The following is a 22,906-nucleotide window of genomic DNA, read 5'->3' on the forward strand; positions in this document are numbered from 1 at the left end:
GATGGTGAGGGAAGCCTATTGTGCCCCTTTGTATGAGTCTTTTAAAAATCTGCCCTAAGAGTACTTTGGGAGGAGATCAGATACAGCATTGCGTCCATTGAACGAGATTGGATAGCATCAGTGTGACATTTTTAAAGCCCAGTTCCAGCTTCCTTAGATGTCGCCTTGTAGTTTGCTTTTTCTATCCCATATTCTTGCTGGGAACTTGATTTGATGTTTCCATATATCTGAAGGTCCTGTCTCTTCCCCCGAACCCCCACCCATATTGCCCCCCAATCACTAGCCATTTTCATTATACTATATCTTGTTTTGCTATAGGGCTGCTGAACAGATTTCTTAAGCAGCTTTTGCAAGGTTAAAAGAATGCAGCCTGGTAACAAGTTTGTGTCATTTTAAATATATACCTTCTAGTAAATAAGGAGAAGTCTGGCAATCAATCCCTTTTAGTGTGTTATATGTTTCACCTGACAACTAAACCTTCTATTGATTAGCCATTACTTTGTTAGATAATCCTATGTCATTGAATCCATTGTAAAAAATTAAACTCTTTAAAATGTTTTACCCTAGCAGCACTGTGAAAATTGAAAACTTGTTCAGAATTACAGCCTGCTTTCACAACGAAGGTAGTTTTCAGCAAGGCATCTTACTGGCTTATGCTTAGGTGGTTTATATGCAATATAAAAACGAACTAAAGTACTCCAGCGCAGAGCTCTCTGCCTCTGTCTGGTCCAGCAGTGAAGCTGCCTTTCCGAATGTGGCGCGGGGACAGAGCGGATCTCGCCACTGGCAATTATCCTGACTAGTTTAATTCTAGCCTGGAAGAATCTTAGTAAAATATTGAATGTGAAGTACTGAATTTTTTGACCTTTTAATTCCAGGGTGATCTTAGGACTGTGACAAGTTTTAGTTTACTAATCTTTGTGATTTCCTTGGGAGATACACAAGACCATATACCCATTTTACAGATGGAATGTCTAGAAAATAAAAGCTTATGCATAACCTTACTCTAGAAACTGCTGCAGATCTGGAACTGGTTTCTTCAATCTATCTAATGCTCCCCTGAGTGTCTTCTATCCATTTCTGAGGGGAAAAGCAATTTTCTAACCTACCATAACTATTTTTCCCCAGAAAATAGCACATTTTTATTAATTAACTGTATAAAGCTTTAGTTCTTTTTCCTCTAAAATGTTAACTGTATACTTTTACATTTTTATTGAAGTAAATTTTTCATACAGTGGACTGCGTAGATCTTGTGTAAGTCAGTGAGTCTATGATGTCTATCATAAGATTTAACCACCACCCTCCTCAAGCTATAGAACATTCTCATTACTCAAGAAAGTTTCCTTGGTGTCCGTCCCAGCCAGTTTTCCCATCACCAGTGAATCAAAAATTGATCAGCTTACCCTCATAGGTTAGTTTCACCTTTTTTAGAATTTCATGTAATTGAATCATAGATTTTTTGGGTCTGACATTCACTCAGTGTAATTTTATGAGACCCATCTATACCACTATGTGTATCAGTAGTTTATTTTCTTTTATGGTATAGTATTATCTGTTGAATAAATATGTTAGAGTTTGTTTTCCATTCTTCTTTCAAGGCACACCTAAGCTGCTTGCATTTTTATAAATGAAGTTGCTATCGATGTTCTTATATAAAGCTTTTTTGGTGCACCTGTGTTGAATACTTTTTGATGCGCTTATTAGCTATTCAGATATTTTCTTTTGTGAAGTATCTGTTTAAGGTTTTTTTTTTGCCATTAAAAAAATTGCATTGTCTGTCTTATTATTGAGTTCTGGAACTCAATTGTATTACTGCTGGCTCTGTGAGATTTCTCATAATATATGGCTTGCTTATTCATGATGTGTTTAGATGAAAAGTTTCTTAATTTTTTAATGAAACCTAGTCTATCAGTTCTTACCCCTATGATTTGCTCATATTCTAGGTTTTCATCTAGAAGGTTTGTAAGCTTTAGCTTTTGCCCTTAAGTCTGCAATCAATCTCAAATTACTTCTTATGAGTGCTGTACATTATTTTACCCACACTTTTTTTATTTAGTTGTTTTGACACCATTGTTGAAAAGACTTTTCTTTCCTCCATTGAATTCCAAGAGTGCCTTTGTCAAAAATCAGTTGGCTGTACAAGTATGTTCTCTTTCTTTTTTTATATATTTATTTTGAAGTTGGGGAGGGGCAGAGAGACAGAATCCCAAGCAGGCTCTGCGTTGTCAGCACAGAGCCTGATGCAGCGCTTCGTCTCATGAACCCTGAGATCATGACCTGAACCAAAATCAAGAGTCTAATGCTTACCCAACTGAACCACCCATGTGCCCCCAGTGTAGTCTATTCCTGCACCTCCTGGAAAAGAGGCTTCTGGGATGTAGAGCAAAGGGTAACATCAGCTAAGGACTGACCAACCCCTACTTCAAATCCACACAGAGGACAAGCTCAAAGTCCCTTTTCTTTGTAGAAATGTCTATCCTTGCACCAAATACTAGTATCATCATCATTGTAGCTTTAGTAAGTCTTAAAATCAGGTAGTGGGAGTCTTCCATATTTTTTTAATTAAAAAAAAATTTTTTAATTTATTTTTGAGAGAGACAGCACGAGTAGGGGAGGGGCAGAGAGAGGGAGACACAGAATCTGAAGCAGCTTCCAGGTTCTAAGCCGTCAGCACAGATCCCCACGTGGGGATCCAACGCATGAACCGTGATATCATGACCTGAGCTGAAGTCGGATATTCAGCCACTGAGCCACCCAGGTGTTCCGAGTCTTCCAGACTCATAACTTTAATATTATTTTGGCTACCATAGATACTTTGCTTTTCTATATGGATTTTAGAATCAACTTAGCAGTTTCTTTTAAGAAGTCTGTGGAGTTTTGATTTGGATTTTATTGAAACCGTATATCTGTTTGAGTAGAATTAACCTTGCCGTAATATTGAGTTTTCCAGTCTATAAACATGGTATTTATTTCCATTCAGTTGTCTTTTTAAATTTTTCTGAGCAATGTTTCTTAGTCTTCAGATTACATTTCTTACTCATTTAGTTATAACTCTTTAATCTTTTTTTGGTGCTATTGTAAATTTTTTCATTCTTTAATTGTTTGTTGCTAGAAAATATAAATTGATTTTTGATTCTTGACCTTATTTCCTATTACTGGTGAATCAAGACAGTTTTCTTTCTTCTTTTCCAATGTATTTGCCTTTTGTTTCCTTTTTTTTTTTTTTTTGCTTTATTCAAATGGCAGTGGCCTCCAATAAAATGTTGAATAGATGTGGTAAGAGAACATCTTTGCCTTGTCCCCAATCTCAGAGAGACTGTATTTGGTCTTTCACTACTAAGTATGATGTTAGTTGACATTTTTTAGATGCCCTTTATGGGATTAAGAAAGTTCCCTTTTATTTCTAATTTATTGAGATTTTGGTTTGTTTTTGTTGTTGTTGTTATTGTCATCATGAATGGGTGTTTAATTTTGTCGAATATTCCCATCCACACTTAGTCTGTTAATATGGTGAATTACATTAATTGACTTTATTAAGACTTTTTGTGTCTGTGTTTATGGAGGATATTGGCCTGTAGGTTTTTTTCTAATGTCTTTGTGAGTTTTTGGTGTCAGGGTTATGCTGCCCTGATAAAATGAGATGAGAAGTCTCCTCCTCCTTCTATGTTTTCTAAAAGTGTTTGTGTATGGTTCTGGCGTTATTTCTTTCATATTATTCAATAGAATTCACCAGTGAAACCATCTGAGTAGAAGTTTTCTTTGTGGAAGGAATTTTTAAAATTTATGTGGAATAATTTTTAATTACAATTTCAATTTCTTTAATAGATACAGAGCTATTCAGATTTTCTATTCTTATTGTGTCCATTTTGATAATTTATTTCAAGAAATACACCTTATTCAACAGATTGTAAACTATATTTTTTATTTTACTACTGAGATTATTCCATAGTGGGTTAATGAAAGCCCCTTTAAGCTGGCATCATTCCCCTCTGACATATCTCCGTCATTCCCTGCAAATCTCCAGGTTCATCTTGTATTTTCCTCATCCAGAAATCAGCCATTTCTCCAGAGAGCTATGGTTCTTTTTAGTGTAAAAGGGTATCTAGAAGCCAAGATTTTAATTCTATGTGTATATATTTGAAAACCGTGAATTCACATCAGTACCTTCAATTCCAATTCAGTACCATAGAATTTGTTCTAGATCTCTCCCTTTTCATATTTATAATTCTCTTTTCTAATCTTAATAAATCCGGTTCGAGATTTTTTTTTTCCTTTCAGCACTTTGAAAATGTTATTTCTTATCTTCTAGCCTTTGTTGTTTATGGTTAAGAGTCTGCCTTTACTTATATTTTTTGGCTCCTTTCAAAGTTTTGTCTTTATTATTGGTTTTCAGCAATTTTGACTATATGTAGTTCTTGTTATCTTTGTATTTAATTTCCCTAGAGTTTGCTGATTTTAGATCAGTAAGCCAATGGTCTTCACCAACTTTGAGAAATATTTGATCACTATTTTTATAACTTTTGTGCCTCATTCTCATTTCTCTTCTGGGTTTCCAGTTATACATATGTTAGATCATGACACTTTTCCCACAGATAACTGAGACTCTTTTCATTTCTTTTTCTTTCACTGTTTCTATTCTTCAGTTTGGATAATTTCAGTTGATTGGTCTTTTTAGTTCATTGACCTTTTTTTCTGTAATCTCCAATCTGCTTTTAAGCCATATAGTAAATTTTTAATTTTATATAATATACTTTTCAATTGTAGAATTTCTGTCTGGTTCATTTTGGGTTTTCATTTTTTCTGATGAAAATTTCTATTTGTTTATTCATTATGACTATCTTTCATTTAAGATGTTGAACATTCATTATAGCTTCTGTAAAGCCCTTTATATGCTGATTTCCATACAAAATCATCTCAGGGTTATTTTCTCTTCTTTTTTCTTTTGACTATGGGTTCCATTTATCTGCTTTTTCTCGTGTCTAGCAGTTTTTTATTATATTGTGGACATTGTAAATGACTCATTGCGATGACTCTGGTTTCTTTTGTCTTCCACTGATTAACTTACTGACTGATTATGTGACTTCTTAGAGTCTTGGTGTCATGTTTCTTAGGGCAGGTATGTTTTGATTTTGCCCCTGGTCCTAGGATAGATCCCTTACTCCTTAGACTTGCTGTTTATTCTCAACATAGGGTCTTTCCAACTTTTCAGGGGACGGTTTGAGATGCCTATCAAAGATGCCTTCCTCTAACTTAGTAGGAATCACATTCTAAACTCTGTCTCCCTTCATGGGCAGCAGCTAGAATCTCTGCTCAGATCTTTCAGTCTTCTGTCATTTTCCATTGGAATCCTTAGAGTCTCCCATTCATGTATGTAGTTTGGAGATTAGCCATGGATTTGAGAGGAATTGTGCCTATGGGTCTTTCTATTTTCTATGATTTCTCTTCTCTCTCTCCAGCCACTGTGGCACTCCTGAACTCCATCCTTTGACATATCAAGCCAATAGAGTGGCTTGTGCCAAGTAAATTGGTGAGTACTCTTAGGGAAAAAGCACATAAACATGGATGTTACCCAGCGTGATTCTCCTCTTTTAAGGTCAGTCTACACCCTCCCCTGACTAGGTCCATCTCTGGTGCTTTTTTTTTTTTTTTTTTTTTTTTTAATTTTTTTTGAAAGACAGAGCACAAGCAGGGGAGGGGCAGGGAGAGAGAGACACACACAGAATCCAAAGCAGGCTCCAAGCTCTCAGCTGTCAGCACAGAGCCTGACATGGGGTTCGAACTCATAAACTGTGAGATCATGACCTGAGCCAAAGTCAAATGCTTAACCAACTGAGCCACCCATGCACCCCTCTGGTGCTTTTTAGTAGTAATTTTAAAGTATTTTCCTCCCATGGTTAATAATTGTTATTTTTATGAGGGTTAATCCCATCTAAATATCTCTGCCATTGAAACTTGCGCTCTGTGGCTTACAGTTTTTATGTTAGTCAGTATATACTAGTTACTTCATAAATGTCTTTTTTTTTAATTTTTTTTTTTAATGTTTATTTTTGAGAGAGCAAGAGAGTGCAACTGGGGGAGGGGCAGAAAGAGGAAGAGACAGAATCCAAAGCAGGCTTCAGGCTCTGAGCTACCAGCACAGAGCCCAGTGTGGGGCTTGAACTCACGAGAACATGACCTGAGCTGAAGTCAGACCCCTAACTGACTGAGCCACCCAGGTGCCCCCATAAATGTCTTTCAAAAACATAGGAAGTTTTATTTAAAAACTTTGTGTTGTCTGGGCATGAAGAATATTTGTGGTATTAGTGGTTGTGAAAGAAGTACTGAATCCTGAGTCCAGAAGATACATGTACCAATAGCTGCTATACACTAAGGCCAAATGATCCAATTTATTCCTTTGAAATATGTTTTGAAATAATTTCAACTTAAATAATATAAAACAGTTCAGTGGGTAAATTTTAAAAGTTTAAGTTGTCTAAATGAAAAACCGATTTTATAATACTTTTTCTCCATTTTCTTACATTTTTTTATTTACATCTTTCCAAAGAATTTGCCAAAAATGAATAATTTAAAATATCTATGCATGCATTACTGACATAAATAAATAGAAGAAATCATGGCTCTTCCTCACAGAAAAAATTCCATTTAATAAATGTGGAAGGAAAGAGGGGAATGACCTTCAGGGGGAAACTCACCATCAGGGGTGCCTGGGTGGCTCAGTCCGTTAAGCGTCCAGCTGTTGATTTCAGCTCAGGTCATGATCTCACAGTTTGTGAGATCAAGCCCCCATTGGGCGCCGTGCTGTCAGTGTGGGATTCTCTCTCTCTCCCCTTTTCTCTGCCTCTCCCCTGCTGTGCACATGCTCTCTCTCAAGACAAATAAACTTTTTTTTTTTAATTTAAAAAGGGGTGTCTGGGTGGTTCAGTCAGTTAAGTGTCCAGCTCTTGACTTCTCCGCTCAGGTCATGGTTTCGCAGTTTGTGGGTTTAAGCCCCATGTGTGGACTCTGCACTGACAGTGCAGAGCCTGTTTGGGATTTTCACTCTCCTCTCTCTTGTGTGCATATATTTGTGCTCTCTCTCAAAATAAATAAACTTTAAAAAATAAAAATAAATTTTAGAAAATCACCATCAGAACACAATAGTAAATATTACCATAGGCAAGATCCACCAGTAGATGCTAAAATTAGCAGGCGGAAGTTAACAGAAACAGTATATTTGCATAGTCTCAATATTTCCAATATTTAGTAATTCCCAAAGGAAAAATAATAAACTTATAATGTAAAATTTTGATCATAATCATAAAAGATAAGACTGAGAAACTCACAAATTAGAGGATATTAAGGAGACACAATAACTAAATTCAGTGTGGGATCTTAGGTTAGATCCTGAACAGAGGGCTGCCTAGGTGGCTCAGTTGGTTAAGTGACTGACTCTCTGTTTTGGCTTAGGTCATGATCTCACGGTTCATGAGTTTGAGCCCTGCATGTGTTACAGAGCCTGCTTGGGATTCTTTTAATTTCTCTGTCCCTCTCCCCAACTCAAAATAAACTGCGGGGGGAAAAGGATCTTGAACAATAGGATATTAGTGAGAAAAGTAGTGAAACTAAAAATAAATTCTTTATATTGTACCACATTAATTTACTTACTTTTGATAAGTCTTCTGTGGTTATATAAGACATTAACATAAGGGGAAGCTGGGGGCAGGGTGTACAGGAACTTATTTTTACAACTGCTCTGTAAATCTAGAATTTAAAAAAATGGATTCTTTCCTATTGTTGGTTATAAGAGATTGCCTGTGTCTTAAGATTTTTCTCTTTAATTCCAACACATATGATTCTCCAGCATAGTAGTTCTCAAAGAGTGTTCCTAAACCAACAGCATTCATATCAACTGGGGATTTGTTATAAATGCAAATTCTCAGAAGCCTGGGGATGGGACCTAACAATCTGTATTTTAACAAGTCCTCCAGATGATTCTGATGCATGCTCAAGTTTGAGAATCATGATTTGTATCATCAGTTAAAACTTAGACTACAAGAAAACATTGTTTTACTATATTGGCCAATTATTAATAATGTTTGCTTACCTAAATTTTTTCAAATTGTGTAAAATCCATGTAACATAACATTTACCATCTTAATCATTTTTAAATGTATGGTTCAGTGGATTAAATATATTCACATTATTATATAATTGTCACCACCATCCATCCCCATAACTCTTTTCATCTTGTAAAATTGAAACTCTATACCAGCCTCTGGCAACCACTTATCAGTATTTATCGTTTTGTAACTGGCTTATTCCACATACCATAATGTCCTCAAGGTTCATCCATATTGTCTTATATGTCAGAATGATCTTCCTTTTTTTTTTTTTAACTTTCTTTTAATGTTTATTTATTTATTTTGAGAGAGAGAGAGAGCAGGGGAGGGGCAGAGAGAGAGAGGAAGGTAGAGACTCCCAAGCAGGATCCGTGCTGTTGGCACAGAGCTGGTCACAGAGCTCGATCTCATGAACTGTGAAATCATGACTTGAGCCATGGTCATGTGTCCAATGCCTAACCAACTGAGCCACCCAGGTGCCCCAACATGTCCTTCCTTTTTAAAGGCTGAATACTATTCCATTGATGTATATGCCACGTTTTGCTTATCTCTTCTTCTGTCAGTGGACGTTTGGGTTGCTTCCATGTGAATAATGCTGCTATGAGCATGGATATAGAAATACCCTTTTAAGACTGCTTTCAAGTCTTTTGGGTAAACACCCAGAAATGGCATTGTTGGATCATATGGTAATTCTAATTTTTTGAGGAACCACTACCATGCTGTTCTCCACAGCAGCTGTATCCTTCTACATTCTCACCAGCAGTGCACAAAGGTTCCAATTTCTCCACATCCTTGCCAACACTGTTTTCTGTTTTGTAATCATAACCATGTTAGTGAGTACGAAGTGGTATCTCATTGTGGATTTGATTTTCATTTCTGAGATGATGTGCTTATTGGCCATTTGTAGATCTTCAGAGAAATGTCTCTTCAAGTTCTTTGCATGTTTTTGAATAGCCCTGTCCCCTTCCATACATAGAGATCCCTGCAGCTTACATACTTGTTCATGAGTTTATCAGTGGCTCTTGTGGGCTCTCTTTCTTTACTTCCTGTTGTCTATCTTGTTTCTAGTTCCCATAAATCTGGAATTTATACATAAGTCTATTTGTATGTTGATTTTGAGAAATAGAACAAAATTGGAAAACTGTATGTGGCAGCATTTTAACATTTAAACCTGTTTCCAAAAAATTCTCATTACAGACTTACAACAGCTGTGCCAGACTCTGCTTAAACCAAGAAACAGTATGTCTAGCAAGCACTGCTATGAAGACTGAAAATTGTGTGGCCAAAGTAAGTAGTATTACTCATCAGTATGCATTATACCACATTATGACAATGCTTTATCTGTAAACATCTTCACACCATATTGCTATTAAAGATCATCACAGGGTTTTATATTTTAAAAAAATACAGGAGGCATCATTTTATCCAAAGTTGGAGTCTCCTTCTCTTCAGTTGCAGAAGAATTTTTTGATTATGCATTTTGGTCACACTTAAGTCTATTTCACATTTGTTATTTGACACTAGTTATGGATTATTACAAATAAATAAGATTCATGAGAGAAAATATACAATCGCTTTTATAAAGTTGTTCATGGGTTTTAAATGTAATTAAGTATAGAGTAATCATTGCAAGGATTGTGAGATACACTATAGAAAATCCAGTTATTATAGCATTATTATTATTTATTGAATGGTTAATGATAGAAATATTGCTTTTGGTGATTTTGATCTGAGTACAAGTATGTTTTATCATGCATATGCTCTACCTTTTCTCATGCATAAAACGTGTGCATATCTACAGATACAAGATTAATCACACATTAGAGATCTTATGATGTAATAATTATGTTAACTGTGGCTCAAATCTTTCTGGTATCTCTAATTACTTAGGAACTTTGACCTAAACTTAGATATCAGCCATTTTGATTATTCCAGGACTAAGTAAAATTCCATATGGGCTCTGTTTCTAGACTTTTACTTTGCATATATGCAGAATTATTGTTTTAATAGCTATTAAGGGATTTGTCACTGTTACAACATTTCCAGCTTTAACTAACTAGTTTAGTCTTTAGTATACACTAAGGCTCTCAGTTAGTTGCTATTATTATTAGAGCCAGACCTGGTAATCAGGTAGTCTCCATGCTTTACTAAAAAATCAAAGGACAGCAACATTTTTTATTATTTTTATTTTGTTAAAATATGCAATAGTCACTGGACCTACTTAATCAACTGAAATCATATCATACCAACTATAACCATTAGAAACGATCTATATAAGAAATGTCAAAATGTATCTAAAATTAGTTTAAAAAGATTGTTAAGTGTCTCTTAGAGTATCTTAGTAATTTGCTGTAAAATATGAAAATAAATTACATGTATATGTTTTTTCAGCCATTTAGTCACAACTAACACATGCTAATTGACCCTATTTTGTATCTGATTTTTGTACATTGAAATGGGGGACCGATTATTTGGGCCTCTAAAAATAATCTTTCTCCTTTTTGGCCACATTGCTCAGTTTCATCACAAGTGGGTGACTTCTGGCTAAACAAGGTAAAATCTTAGCATGAGCACCGATCCAAGGACAGGGTGACAATTTTAATGAGTTTCATTGAGAGCTGGCCAAGTGAGCATCTGTTCCTTTTGTTTTCTCCATACTTTGTAAGCCAGGATTTCCAAGCTATATAGTCATGTTGGTGTGTGTCTGTATGATGTGTTTTGTTTTGTTTTTCTCCCACCCTGTACTTCAGTAGTGCATGGTTAGAAACCTCCTGGCATCTGGCACAATGGCGTAATTTCTTCTGTGCTCTTGGGTGAGGAAATAAGTTTGCTCATTGCTGCTCATCTGTCTGTTTTCTTTGCTCCCAGATGGTGACCCTCTCATCCCATTCTTGCTTATTTTAACATTATTTTGACACTTATATCCTTTCATCGTCTCCTTAAATACCCTAATTTAATAATGATTTCTATCATTTCCTAATGGAACCCACCTAACTTTCTGGTTCCTTTTGTTGGCCCACATCCTGGCATCTGGTTCATTGCTTCAATTTGAGCTGAATAATTAGTTGGTCACTGGCAAATAAAAACACATGGCTAAAAGTATGTCTGTCTTGTAACAGCCTCCAGTAGGTACCAATAACATGAGAATAGGGAAAGAGTTTTCCCTTTTCTATTTACATATGTTATATGTATCTCATGATTCTGTGCTGTTTCTATTGGCCTCATTTATTGCTTGACCTTTGAAAGGTAATGACTTGCTATTATTTTTGTAGGTCTACAAGCTTGTCCTGTTGCCTGCTCTTCACCGTTAGCCCTTAACTGAATAGTTTCATCTGCTACAGTTGATATGGCTGCAGTGGTTATCTCGGTACAGGTGTCTGTTGTTGATTCAGATAGTACTCCAGAGTGGCCTTGAATGTCCAACCATCTCCACGTGAGAGCACCTGTGATATAGTGCTGTCACCCATTTTTTCCTCTAGCTTAAAGCAGCTAGTTCTGATGAGTGACTTTGACTTGGGTGGAAATAATAATTACTATTATTGAATATTGTTTATTATGAGTTTTAGAGATGACATCAATACCAGTTATTCCCTGAAAAACAGCAAAGTTATGTTCAGACCCTATAGTACATAGTATATTTTGGCAGAAATCCCTTACCACAAATGTTTTATAATAGGTCTATGAAAATGGACCCATTTGTCCTCTTTAGAATACAAGAAAACAAAGTGGCAAGACAAACTAATCTAGGTTGATAATAATCTGAATCTCTAACTTGAAGAATAAGACCTAGGAAAAGATTTAAAAATAAAAATGGGGTCATTTTATCAGTATAACTTATTCTAAGTAGTATTTGGAGGCATTGAAATGTCTTTTATTTTCTTCCAAAGCTTCCTTTCTTTCTAATTATAGCTCCATAGTTCATGAGATTTGTTTGGAACATGATGAGCTCTGTATTTATTGTAGCTTTAAATGGACAGTCATTATTGACTGCCAACTTAGTCTTTAAAATCAATAATTACATTGTACCTAATTGTCAACCTTCTTGATGGTTTTTAATTGGTAAAGAAAGCTAACTAGAGAAATGAAGAGCATTAATTTTTAATGTTATCTTGTTGGTGACTTTATGTTTAAATATTACTGAACATTTTGGTTTCAGGTTTTTCCTAATTTATTTTTTACATGCATAGAATTAAAATTGAGTTGTTTGAACACACCCAGGTGTGTGTTCTATTTCCTACCCAGGTGGGAGAAGTTCTGCCTCTTTATGTTTGGAAAATAAACCTCTTCAGTAGTCCTTTGTAGATGTTCTGTATTGTAGTTGTTTGTTGTTACTGTTTTTTACTTGAGACTAATAATCTGTTTGCAACTGACTGAGACAGAAAAATGTGATGTTCCTTTCCACTCACTCCAGATTTTGATAGAAGACTTGTTTTATTTATTTCCAAAATTATATCCGCAGGAAACAAGCTGTTTAAATTCAGATTATGCTGAAGCAAAATGGTCCTGGTATGAGAAGCAACGTGCTGTTTTACGAGCACAGAGTCCCTTTTCTCATAACTGATTGATAGTAAATATTTTCCTGAAGAATTATTGCCAACCATGAACAGTGCAACTGTTTCACTTTTTTTCCGTGCTACTTGCTGTACCAGCCATTGTCGGTAATTAAGATCTACAATTCACAATGCAGACGTTTGCACTTCCTCTGGGTCTGTGCTATTTATAAGGCATTTCAGCTGTTCAGAGTTTCTTTTGAGTTTTAAACTACATGTTAACAGGCTTCTTTAAAATACTGTTCCACAAGTAGCATGTTAGATGGTCCATTCTTTGCACAGGCCTCTATCAGGTCTAAACATTAGCTTGGTGGAGAATATAGTCACATTTAACCATATTGTTGAGGCCAAAAAGGCTGGAAAAACTCTGGAATATTAATGTGTTACACATTGGGCATATTGTTTCAAAAAGGCAGGAATAAATTTCAGAAGTACTATTTTTTCTTTCATTTTTACAGATGTTCATATGATTTTAATGAGTGTTAATGGGAGTTATAGAGAGGTTCTGAGAAATACTAGTAAAGGGACATTTCCCAGCTCACTTTCAGGTAATAATAGAATCAAGAATCATTGTTATAGACAAGAGTGTGTGTGTTTGTCAGAATAAGGATGCAAGAATACACCTTCTAGATGTACAGGATATTTAGGAACACAGACATGGGACATCAAAATGGATCAGCATATTGACTGCACATTTGTTGTATAATCATCTTCAGGAACCTTAAGTAGCATATGCCATTGGAGAGGAAACTGTAAACAGGAAACCTGGTCTGTATTAATTTGGTAAAATTAAAAGTCATTTTTAGCCATTTCAAGAGAGCTAATTTCAAAAGAAAATAAAAGTCCAGACCCCAGTGAGAATCTTTGCCCTTGAATGAGAGACTGCCTGCAGTCTCCTTACTAGCTGCAGTCATTGCTAAACATATAAGAGAATGAAATAAGAAGCAGAACCCTGTGAACAGGGTACATGTAAAACTTGGCCATGAGTGGAGATGAGACTGGCTGTTAGAAGCCTGAAGTTGGCTACATTGATTTGCATGTTAGACATCAGATGAGCAGATCTGCAGAGAAAGGCAGACATGGCTTTGAGTGCTGATTCTTGATGGACCCTTGAAGATAGAGCTTCAAAGCCTTTCCAAGGCAGATATATTGGCCAGAACCAAAAACTTTCTGTGGTTCTTTGTAACTACATTGTTTCTATAAACTTATTTTCCTTAGTGAACTCTTTATGAACCTGTTTTTTTTTTTTTAAAAGATAGCAGCATTGGTTCCACTGTTGGGAACCACTTATCTATCTGACCAAGGCACTTCAAGATGCTAGAACCTATTCACATTTCTGTCCAGCCAGGGAGCTAATAAGATTAAGGTTGTCTTTGTGGATTGGTCTAGATTAGCAGGAGATGAGCCCAGTCAGTGTTTTCCTCCTTGGAAAAGGAAAGGTTGGGAGAGAGAGGGGTGAAGGAAGAAAGTTCTTCATCAAGAACTGACTGCAGTATTGCCTGCTGATGCATGTCGGATCACCCGCACCGAGAGATCACATGGCTTCTCCAAAAGTCAAACGATCAATTCGCCTCGTTTTGGCTCTGTACTTAATGCACAAACAGTGCGATCTGCGGGGCTGTAATTGCATTGTTAGGGCCAAGGAACAAGCCTGTGCCTTTTCAGCAGACAGCTGGCAGGGAGAGAGGCATGTTGTTAGGAAAGAGAGAGGCAAGGCAAATAAAATTACTGCTAACGCTCAGAGATCGGCAGGAGTCCTACTTGCCTAATCTTACCGGTGGGAGCAAGCGGCTGTTGTAATCCAATTATAGCAGCATAAGCAATTTGTTAGACACTCCGCATAATGTAACAATTTCCCAATAAACTCTGACTTGTAATAACGTCGGCAAGAGTCCGCATAAATCTGCCCGAATGGTGGGGGCTGGAGCGTTCGGCTGGGGGCTTGTAATTGGCGCCATCAGCACGTTTTGCGGAGTGCAGTATGGTGCAGTCTTTTAGTGCAGGAATTTTAAGGAGAAAAGCATGGCACACGTTTCTTAGAGAAAGAAAAGTGGCCATTAAAAGGGGAGCAGCAAGAAGGGCATACTCTTGCCTTCACATTACCTAGGAATCTTAGTGTATAAAGAAAACAGGAGGAAGCCATGTTTCCTTCAGTACTACAGTGGGGGAGGGGGAAGAGTGGGTGGACTAAATTCCTTTATTTAAAAGGCGTTAGTTTCCATTATTTATACCCGCCTTTTCTGGCCCCCCAATTGCTGTTCAGGCACCATTTAGCTAACATTTTTACAAAATTGTTCATAGCCAGGCAAGACTAAAAATGCCAAGTTTAGATCTGTTTTCTTCTAGAGTTTAGCATTTTCTTTACAACAGGAAAATATATTTTCTTTGTGCCCAAAATAAATCTTTTAAAGATCTTATCTCCTTGAATAGAGTTCTGCCTTCCGCTTTAAGAAACCATCTCTTACTGAAGGGTTTAAAACCCAGCTTGCTTGCTTAACTGGCTCTACTACAGTGCTTATTTTCTATTCCGCAATGTATCCTGAATGTCTGTGATGCTAGGATTAGGAATCTTTCTTGTTGAATGCTTACATTGTACAAAAATGCAGTTATTCTTATTTAAAACTATACCTGTATGATCATTATGGAAATAATTTTGATTCATAAGTCATAAAATTTCTCTTTGGGAGAAATATTTGTTGTGTGGAGCAGAATAGATCCTCCATTATTTATTGATTGATTAGCATTTGTAGTCACAGAATCGAGTTTATACAAGGTATAGGAGGTGAGGAGTTCTCATAGATTTGAGTTAATAGACAGATTTTCATGCTACTGAGTGTGTATTAAATGTTATCTACTTTCTTATGCCAGCCCAACTCTTCATTGTTGTTAATTTGTGTCAAAATAGAGCTTCTGAAATAAGAACAGGATTCTTCAAAATATCATGTTGCTCTGGGTATTATTCCAATAAATATTTACTTTCAGAATAAACATTTCCTTCCACTGAAGCAAATGCTGCCTTGTTTGACTGGAGCTACATCAATAAACTGCAGTGCCTCTAATAAAGCCACTCAGTGTCTGGGTTTAACTAATGGCTGATTTTCATGGCTTTGACAGTGAGCTGTGTGCGTTATTTTCTCCTGATATTGTAAAAATAATGAGAGCAAATTAGAACAATCAGTTTACACAGATAGCTCCTGATTGGAGGCGATGGGCAATATGGCAGCAGGTAATCCATCTTCGGGCTCCTGTCACATTAACTTCAGTAGTGTGAAAAGATCAGGTGGGGTAAGCAGGGATCCTGCCCAATCGGAACACTGAAATTAATGAGAAGAGCATTGTTCTGTGATCAACCTTTTAATTAGCAAGATTGGAAACGCGGGGAATGAGGAAGGCAGCACCACAGCTGCACAATGCCAGGCACAGTTCCTGAAAGGGGAAAGAAAAAAACAAAAAGCTGTGAGTTTTATATCATACTTCTCTTGCTGTGTACAGGCATTCTGTTTCCATTCTGGAGTTCGTTTACAGACTTTAACAAATACTGCCTACTTTCCAAAGTCGTATCATAAATATGGTTGATGTGTTTGTAATCTATAGGCTGTAATTCTGTTAGGGGTCATTTAGGATTTTGATTACCAGTACACTTTATTTAAATTTTAAAAGGTCTGTTTTATCCACCACCCACCAGTCAGCCCCTCTGAGAGAGAGAGAAAGAGAGAGAGAGAGAGAGAGAGAGAAAAGAGTTCTTGTAAGTGGCATAAGAGTTTTCTGGTCTGGAAAACTTTGATTACTTTGAGTTGTTTGAAAGAGGAGAAAAGTCCAGACAGGAAGCTAGGAAGCTATGGCATATTTAAATTGTTTTCCTTTCCTGATTCTGTTTACTAGGAAAATCACTGTTCTCCCCACCCCCCCCCCTTTAGTGCTGTGGACTTCTCAGTGTTGAGAGTGTTATTGGGATAACACTCTCAAATATAATTAGGATTATATATAATATATATGTATAATTAGGTATTGAATATATATAATTAGGAATTGAATATCGATGAAGGATGATGTTTATAGGAAGAAGGGGGGATTATGCAGCGACTGAGACTAAAGGCTGATTGATCCATTTAAAACTCATACTAAAATTGAAACCTTGTTAATTATTGCTTTAATATTGGAAAATATGGTATAAAGCTATGGAAGATATTAATGAGCCAGATTTTCGCTGCCAAATCAGTGCCTGTTTTCTAGGCCTACTTTGACAGGCTTTAACTTTGGGGAAGGTATGAGGTTTTCAGTATTTAAATCTTTATGGTTTTAGTTGCTTACTGTGAAGGCAGAAATATAATGTAGGCTATGTAAATGAATCCAGTTATCTTCCAAACATATATAAAATAAATGGTTTTTTAAATATTAACAATTAGTTGACTTAGGCATTTATTTAAAGTACTAATACATATGGGGGTGTCTGGGTGGCTCAGTCGGTTAAGCATCTGATTTTTGGGTTTTGGTTCAGGTCAAGATCTCGCAGTTCATGTGCTCAGGCTCCACACTGAGAGTGCAGAGTCTGCTTGGGCTTCTCTTTCTCTCCATCTCTCTGTGCCCTTCCCCTGCTCATTCTCTCTTTCTCTCTCTCAAAATAAATAAACTTTAAAATACAGTGTTAATACATAAAAGCCAGTTATCAGGCACCCTTCTAAGTATAGAATTCACAGTAAAGAGCCTATAGTATGAAATATTGAGGTTAGGTGTCACATGACCTTTTATCATCATAGTTAATAGGACTTTTTTCATAATATATATAACTAATGGAGATTCTGGCCTTGCAGCCCTAAGATATTTACGGAGTGTAAGTCCCTGATATGATAGCCCTATGCAAAACCCATAGAATAAAGGCACTTCACTACCCATATCCCTACTTCTCCGCGCCCCCCCAAAGTCCTTAGGATAGCTTTTAGAATTCTGTCAGAAACCTGATTTTTGATTTTGTTTTTTGTTTTTTGATTGATAGCTTTTCCTGAAAATATTCTTACTCGGTATTTTAGAATCAGTGACTTAATACGAAATAGTTGCTAGGATTTGCCCCACCCCCAACACATTCTTTAAGAGCATGGTGCTACTGTGCCTATTAATATTTTAAAGTCTACTTGTTAGAATTTTGCATGATATTTTTCTCTCTTCCTTTATCTGGAAGAAAAATTTTTTACTTATAGCTTTTATGGATTTTTGTGTCTGTTTATTCACCTCTCTCCTAATCTGGCAGTTTCAGAGGCCATCCAAAGGTATGTTCTTAGTCATATGGTGTAAATAGATCACTTACACAGCTTGTGAAACCTGAGCTCTCCTTTTGAACCTTTCAGTGAGCTCAGGGTCCACATGTGTAAATCTTATTCTTGTGTCCTGAGTCCAGCCTGTAAGGCAAATGAGCTATGAATTTAAATGACTATTCTACTCTATACCAACTTTCTACAAAATAAAATTGGTATTTTTCTCTTTTTTTCCTATGATTCTGGATTTCCTTCTGACCTAGTGACCTTGCCAGTATTTGTTCTTGTTAGAGTTATTTTCCAGTAAGGTTTGTTCTTCAAGATCAGTGTTAAAATAGATGAGGGTGTTTTTTATGTTTGTTTGTTTGTTTGTTTGTTTGTTTGTTTTGGTTTATGTTAGTAATTACAGAAATGTCTAACTGGTGAATGACCTAGAAACTCCTTTTTAGTTTCCTAACAAAGCTAGAATTACCAAGTCACCTTCAATTCTGCTAATTCCAAGTCTCATCAGTAGGGCTCACTGTAGAGAAATATTCATTAGTCTAGTCCTTTGGAATTCTCATATGTGGAATAAGCTGAATCTCTGAGGTGATTATAATCCTTTCTGAGTTCCCCATCCCCCCAATTTGTGGTTTTGGGATATGTTCCTATTTAAAGAATTGGAAAGTGTCCAATTTTTCTCATGTATCTTTAGAATGGAAGACTTTTATCTTTTTTTTTCCAGCTTTGTACTTGCTACTCAAAAGTTTGAAGAAGAGAGAACATATGTTAATATTTATTAAGCCCAATGTTTAGGCACTATTATTGCTAGCTGTGTTATCTATTTCATTCCTTATGTGAACCTGCTAAGATGGATCTATAACTCCTATTTTATAGATAAGGAGCCTGAAACTTAGAGAAGTTAAGATTTTTTCCAAGTTTTCACATCCTTAAGTTGTAGGGTCAAGTTTTGAACTCCAATCTCCCTGACTTGAGAGTCCTTTCTATACACCAGGTTGCCTTTCAGATAGGATTTGAGGCCTGATATGTCTCTCCTGCCATTATAATTGGCCTCACACTACAGAGCATCTATAACTTTTCTTCATTTGATTTCTGTAACACTTTTGACATATAGCAAATCTTATTTCTTCATCTCCCCTGTCTCCTTTACTGCTTGTAAAATATGTTGTTTTAACTGAACTGAGCCAAGTATGATATTCAGAAAACTTAACTATATTCTGGGCTACTTAGTCAATAATTCTACTATGTAACTTTAAATGCTTACTCAATAATAATCACTTACCTTGTAAACAAAGGTCTTTAAATTATCTAAGATAATGACTCCATGTTCCATTCATTGTTCTACGTTTAAAATGAGCAGGACAGTGTGAATCCAATACAGCCAGTTTGGGGTGGTGACTCACACCTTATTTAGAAGTTTGGAGGGTGCTGGAGTGGCTCAGTCAGTGAAGTGTCCGACTTTGGCTCAGGTCATGCTCTTGGAGTTCATGGGTTTGAACCCAGCGTTGGACTCTGTGCTGACAGCTCAGAGCCTGGAGCCTGCCTCAGATTCTGTGTCTCCCTCTCTCTCTGCCTCTCCCCAACTCACGCTCACTCCTGCTCTCTCTTTCTCTCTCAAAACTAAACATTAAAAAAAAGGAGGGGGGAAAGTTGTTTTGGAATACAGATCTCATCCTACTGTCTGTGTCAGGATTTACATAGTAAGTATGTATTGACAGTCCTTTTATACCAAAAATTTATTTTTCCTCATTCAGCTTGGTAATTAATTTTGGCAGTTTAAAAAAATGTCCCTTAAGGCTTCAAAGCTCAGGCTCTGATTACATTTCAGTAAATATTTTTATATGTGTGTGCTTCTGGATAATTTGGTGATTGCAAAGACATGGTGAGGATATCAGAATTAATAACTGGACCTTAAAATCCTATCTCAGAGAGGAGAGAGGAAACTTGGGAGAGGAATGATTTATTTTACTAGAAATAAACAGGTTTATTGAAAGCAAATGAAAGCAAAAAGCAAACAGGGGCACCTGGCTGGCTCAGCGGTTAAACATCCAACTCTTGATTTCTTTCTTCTCAGGTCATGATCTCACTGTTTATGACATTGAGCCCTGCGTCAGTCTCTGTGCTGACAGCATAGAGCTTCCTTGGAATTCTCAGTCTCTCTCTCTCTCTCTCTGTCTCCCTTGGTTACTTGCACATGCTCTCTCTCAAAATAAACATTAAAAAAAAAAAAGCAAAGAAACATGACTGTTAGCATGTGCACGTACATAAAAATCTCCCTGCATATTCTTGAATAGAAGTTTTTGATAGATATGGTTGACATAAATTTTGTGCTCAGACTTACAAAAACATGTAAGAAGTACTTGCTTACATGGGGCACAAAGACCATGACAAACAGGAATGTTGAAATATTTCTAGGAGAATGAACTAAATATAATTACGCTTTATATGTCAGCCATCACTTCTATAACTTTATACACATTTTCTTGGAATATCTAATAGCATAAGAAATTTAATTGTAAAGATATTTTTTTAAACCTGAGAGCAAGCCAAAAGGGAAATATACAGAGAAAACCGGGTTTAAAAAGAGATGGTTCCTACAGTGTTAACTATGGAGTGTGTAGCATGACTCTGTAATGGAATATCATGGCAGGGGGTATAATACTGTAAATAAGATGAATATGCCACTTGTGGATTAATGGGCAACCTAAAGAGTGGCTTTATTTACATCTATGTGTGAGGTTCTTTTCCAGTTTGTGTATTTTTTGTTATTCTTGTGATTGGAATACTTGCAACCTGACAGTTTAATTAGGGAACTTAAAAAAAAAAATCCATTTCCTTGAATCCTTGCTTTATACGTTTTCTGTAAGATTAATGTAGTGTCATTTTTAGAGTTTAAAATCGATAGGTTGGAGGAGTTTTTCTTAACTTTTTCTTGGGGCAGTGCTTAAAAGACGTGGGTTCTGAAATGAAGTTCAAGAAACACAGCTCTCTTTTATATTCCATTACAAACAATAAAGAGTAGGTATAGGCACTATGTGTATCTAAATCGCAGTAGATTTTATTTGCAGTTTTGTGAATATAGGATGCTTTTGAAAGACTTGGCTACTGAGTAATATAAATTTGAGTACATCTAGACTGGGACACTAATAGGAGCCATTATCTCAACATTTAACATAAGAACATGCAATAAGGGTAAATTCTAAGTGAGAGCTTTTTAAAAAAAAATTTTTTTAATATTTGTTTATTTTTGAGAGAGAGAGAGAGAGAGAGAGAGAGAGAGATGGAGGGTGAGCAGAGGAGACACAGAGAGAGGGAGATACAGAATTTGAAGTAGGTTCCAGGGTCTAAGCTGTCATCACAGAGCCTGATGTGGGACTCAAACTCATGAACCGTGAGATCATGATGTGAGCCAAGGTCAGACAACCGACGAAACCATCCAGGCACCCCTAAGTGAGAGCTTTTTTAAACCAGTTTTTTAGCCAACTCTTTAGGATGTTGACTGCCAAGTAGTACTATTATTTAGTGCTCTTAAAACTTCAAAAGTTTGAGATTAGAATATTATTTACTTCTTGGTTCCCCCAATTGAAAATGTGTAATACAGGTTATTTTTTTAAGGCAAATGGTATGCAGAAGTAAATCGCCCTCATTGTAGAGTTTGAATGGAACTAATTTTCACTTGGCAGAAGGTAGATTCTCAAATACATTTGTTGAATCTAATTGACTTCTAAACAAAATAAATTGTACAATACATTCTTTAAAATATTAAGATTATATTATCAAATTTGATGGCCTTTTGCACCATTACTTTTATTGAATGTTTACAGTGGGTCTGACACTATGTTACGGGTATTACCCTCTCACTTAAAGCCTCACAACAGTCTCATTAAGCGTACAGCCCCATTTTACATACAAATACATTAGAACTTGGAGAGATCAAGCCCCTTGCTTGCCTATGTTGCAGAACTGGAATTTGAACCCAGACTGGCCCCATAGACATGTACTTTCAACTACTGTGGTTTGTGAATTTTAGTACATAGAAGTAAGGGTAGGTGGTGAATTTTAGTACATAGAAGTAAGGGCGCAGCGGGGAGGTTACCTAAAAAGTTCTCTATCATGCCTGATAGTGGTTAACAATTTACTAACAAGTAGCCAGGATTTGGAAAACACAGAAGTATGGAAATTGGTTGTAGAAAATTATGATCAGTAATATATTTTAGGTTTGTAATCTTCTCTTGCACTTACAGTATTTTCCTTTTCTGCATTCCATGTGAGATGCTAAAAATTAAAAATACCTCAATTAGCAACCACAAAAAAGTAAAACTGTTAATTGAACCTTATAATGTCCTCTTGCTGTCTGTTAGACTTATCTTTGCAGGCTTTGATTGTGTGTAATAAAACTGTTGCTTAATTAATGCCAGGGTTCTGAAGCCTTTGGATGCTACAAAAGAGAGTGAAGTAGAGAAATCAAGAGGCAGCATCAAATAGCTTTTCTGTCTTGTTAATTTAGGTCTGTCATTCTTGTCCTGGTTCATGATATACGGCTCCCAACAGATATGAGGTGAATTGAAAGAGAAGCGATAGTGAATCCTATCTTAGGAAAAACGTGAGTCATGACTGAGGCTCTCAGTAGGTTAATGAATAACTCTTTTCAAACAATATTTCACCCCTACTTGGAGCTGTCCTTGGAATGAATGTGGCTGTGTTGACGTGACCAACAGACATGATGCAAAATCAATCTAGTTGATGACGTGGCACCATGGCTTTGTGGTCTGTGCAGCAAAGATCCACAATTGATGTCCATAGTGGACTATCATTGTCAGAAAGTTGCTTGTATGTAACCAGTGCCTGAGAGAGGACATCCTACTGAGTTGTATTAATTTTTATTTAGAATGCTAAAAAACAAAATGGCTTTTTCCCTTGGAAATTGCTGAAGTCTCCCTTAATTAAAGACTTACTTTTTGAGGAATCCATATGCTTAAAAAGAAAAAAAAGGTTGATAGGAAATTTT

The 22,906-nt window shown here is 36.3% G+C and overlaps 1 protein-coding gene across 7 annotated transcripts in view; it reads left to right on the forward strand.

The window, feature by feature from the left end:
- The window catches only part of BTRC (beta-transducin repeat containing E3 ubiquitin protein ligase), a 176,558-nt gene that overhangs the window by 100,563 nt on the left and 53,089 nt on the right, over nt 1–22,906 (forward strand). For 6 of the 7 annotated variants that reach the window (XM_029932417.1, XM_029932414.1, XM_029932415.1 and 3 more), the window contains one exon: nt 9,297–9,386. In XM_029932417.1, coding sequence (XP_029788277.1) covers nt 9,297–9,386 — 90 coding nt within the window. Of the gene's footprint in view, nt 1–5,456; nt 5,528–9,296; nt 9,387–22,906 lie in introns of all 7 variants that reach the window. The other variant, XM_029932420.1, reaches the window with a different exon arrangement.

This window comes from Suricata suricatta, chromosome 2 (genome assembly GCF_006229205.1).
Source record: "Suricata suricatta isolate VVHF042 chromosome 2, meerkat_22Aug2017_6uvM2_HiC, whole genome shotgun sequence".
Classification (NCBI taxonomy): Eukaryota; Metazoa; Chordata; class Mammalia; order Carnivora; family Herpestidae; genus Suricata; species Suricata suricatta.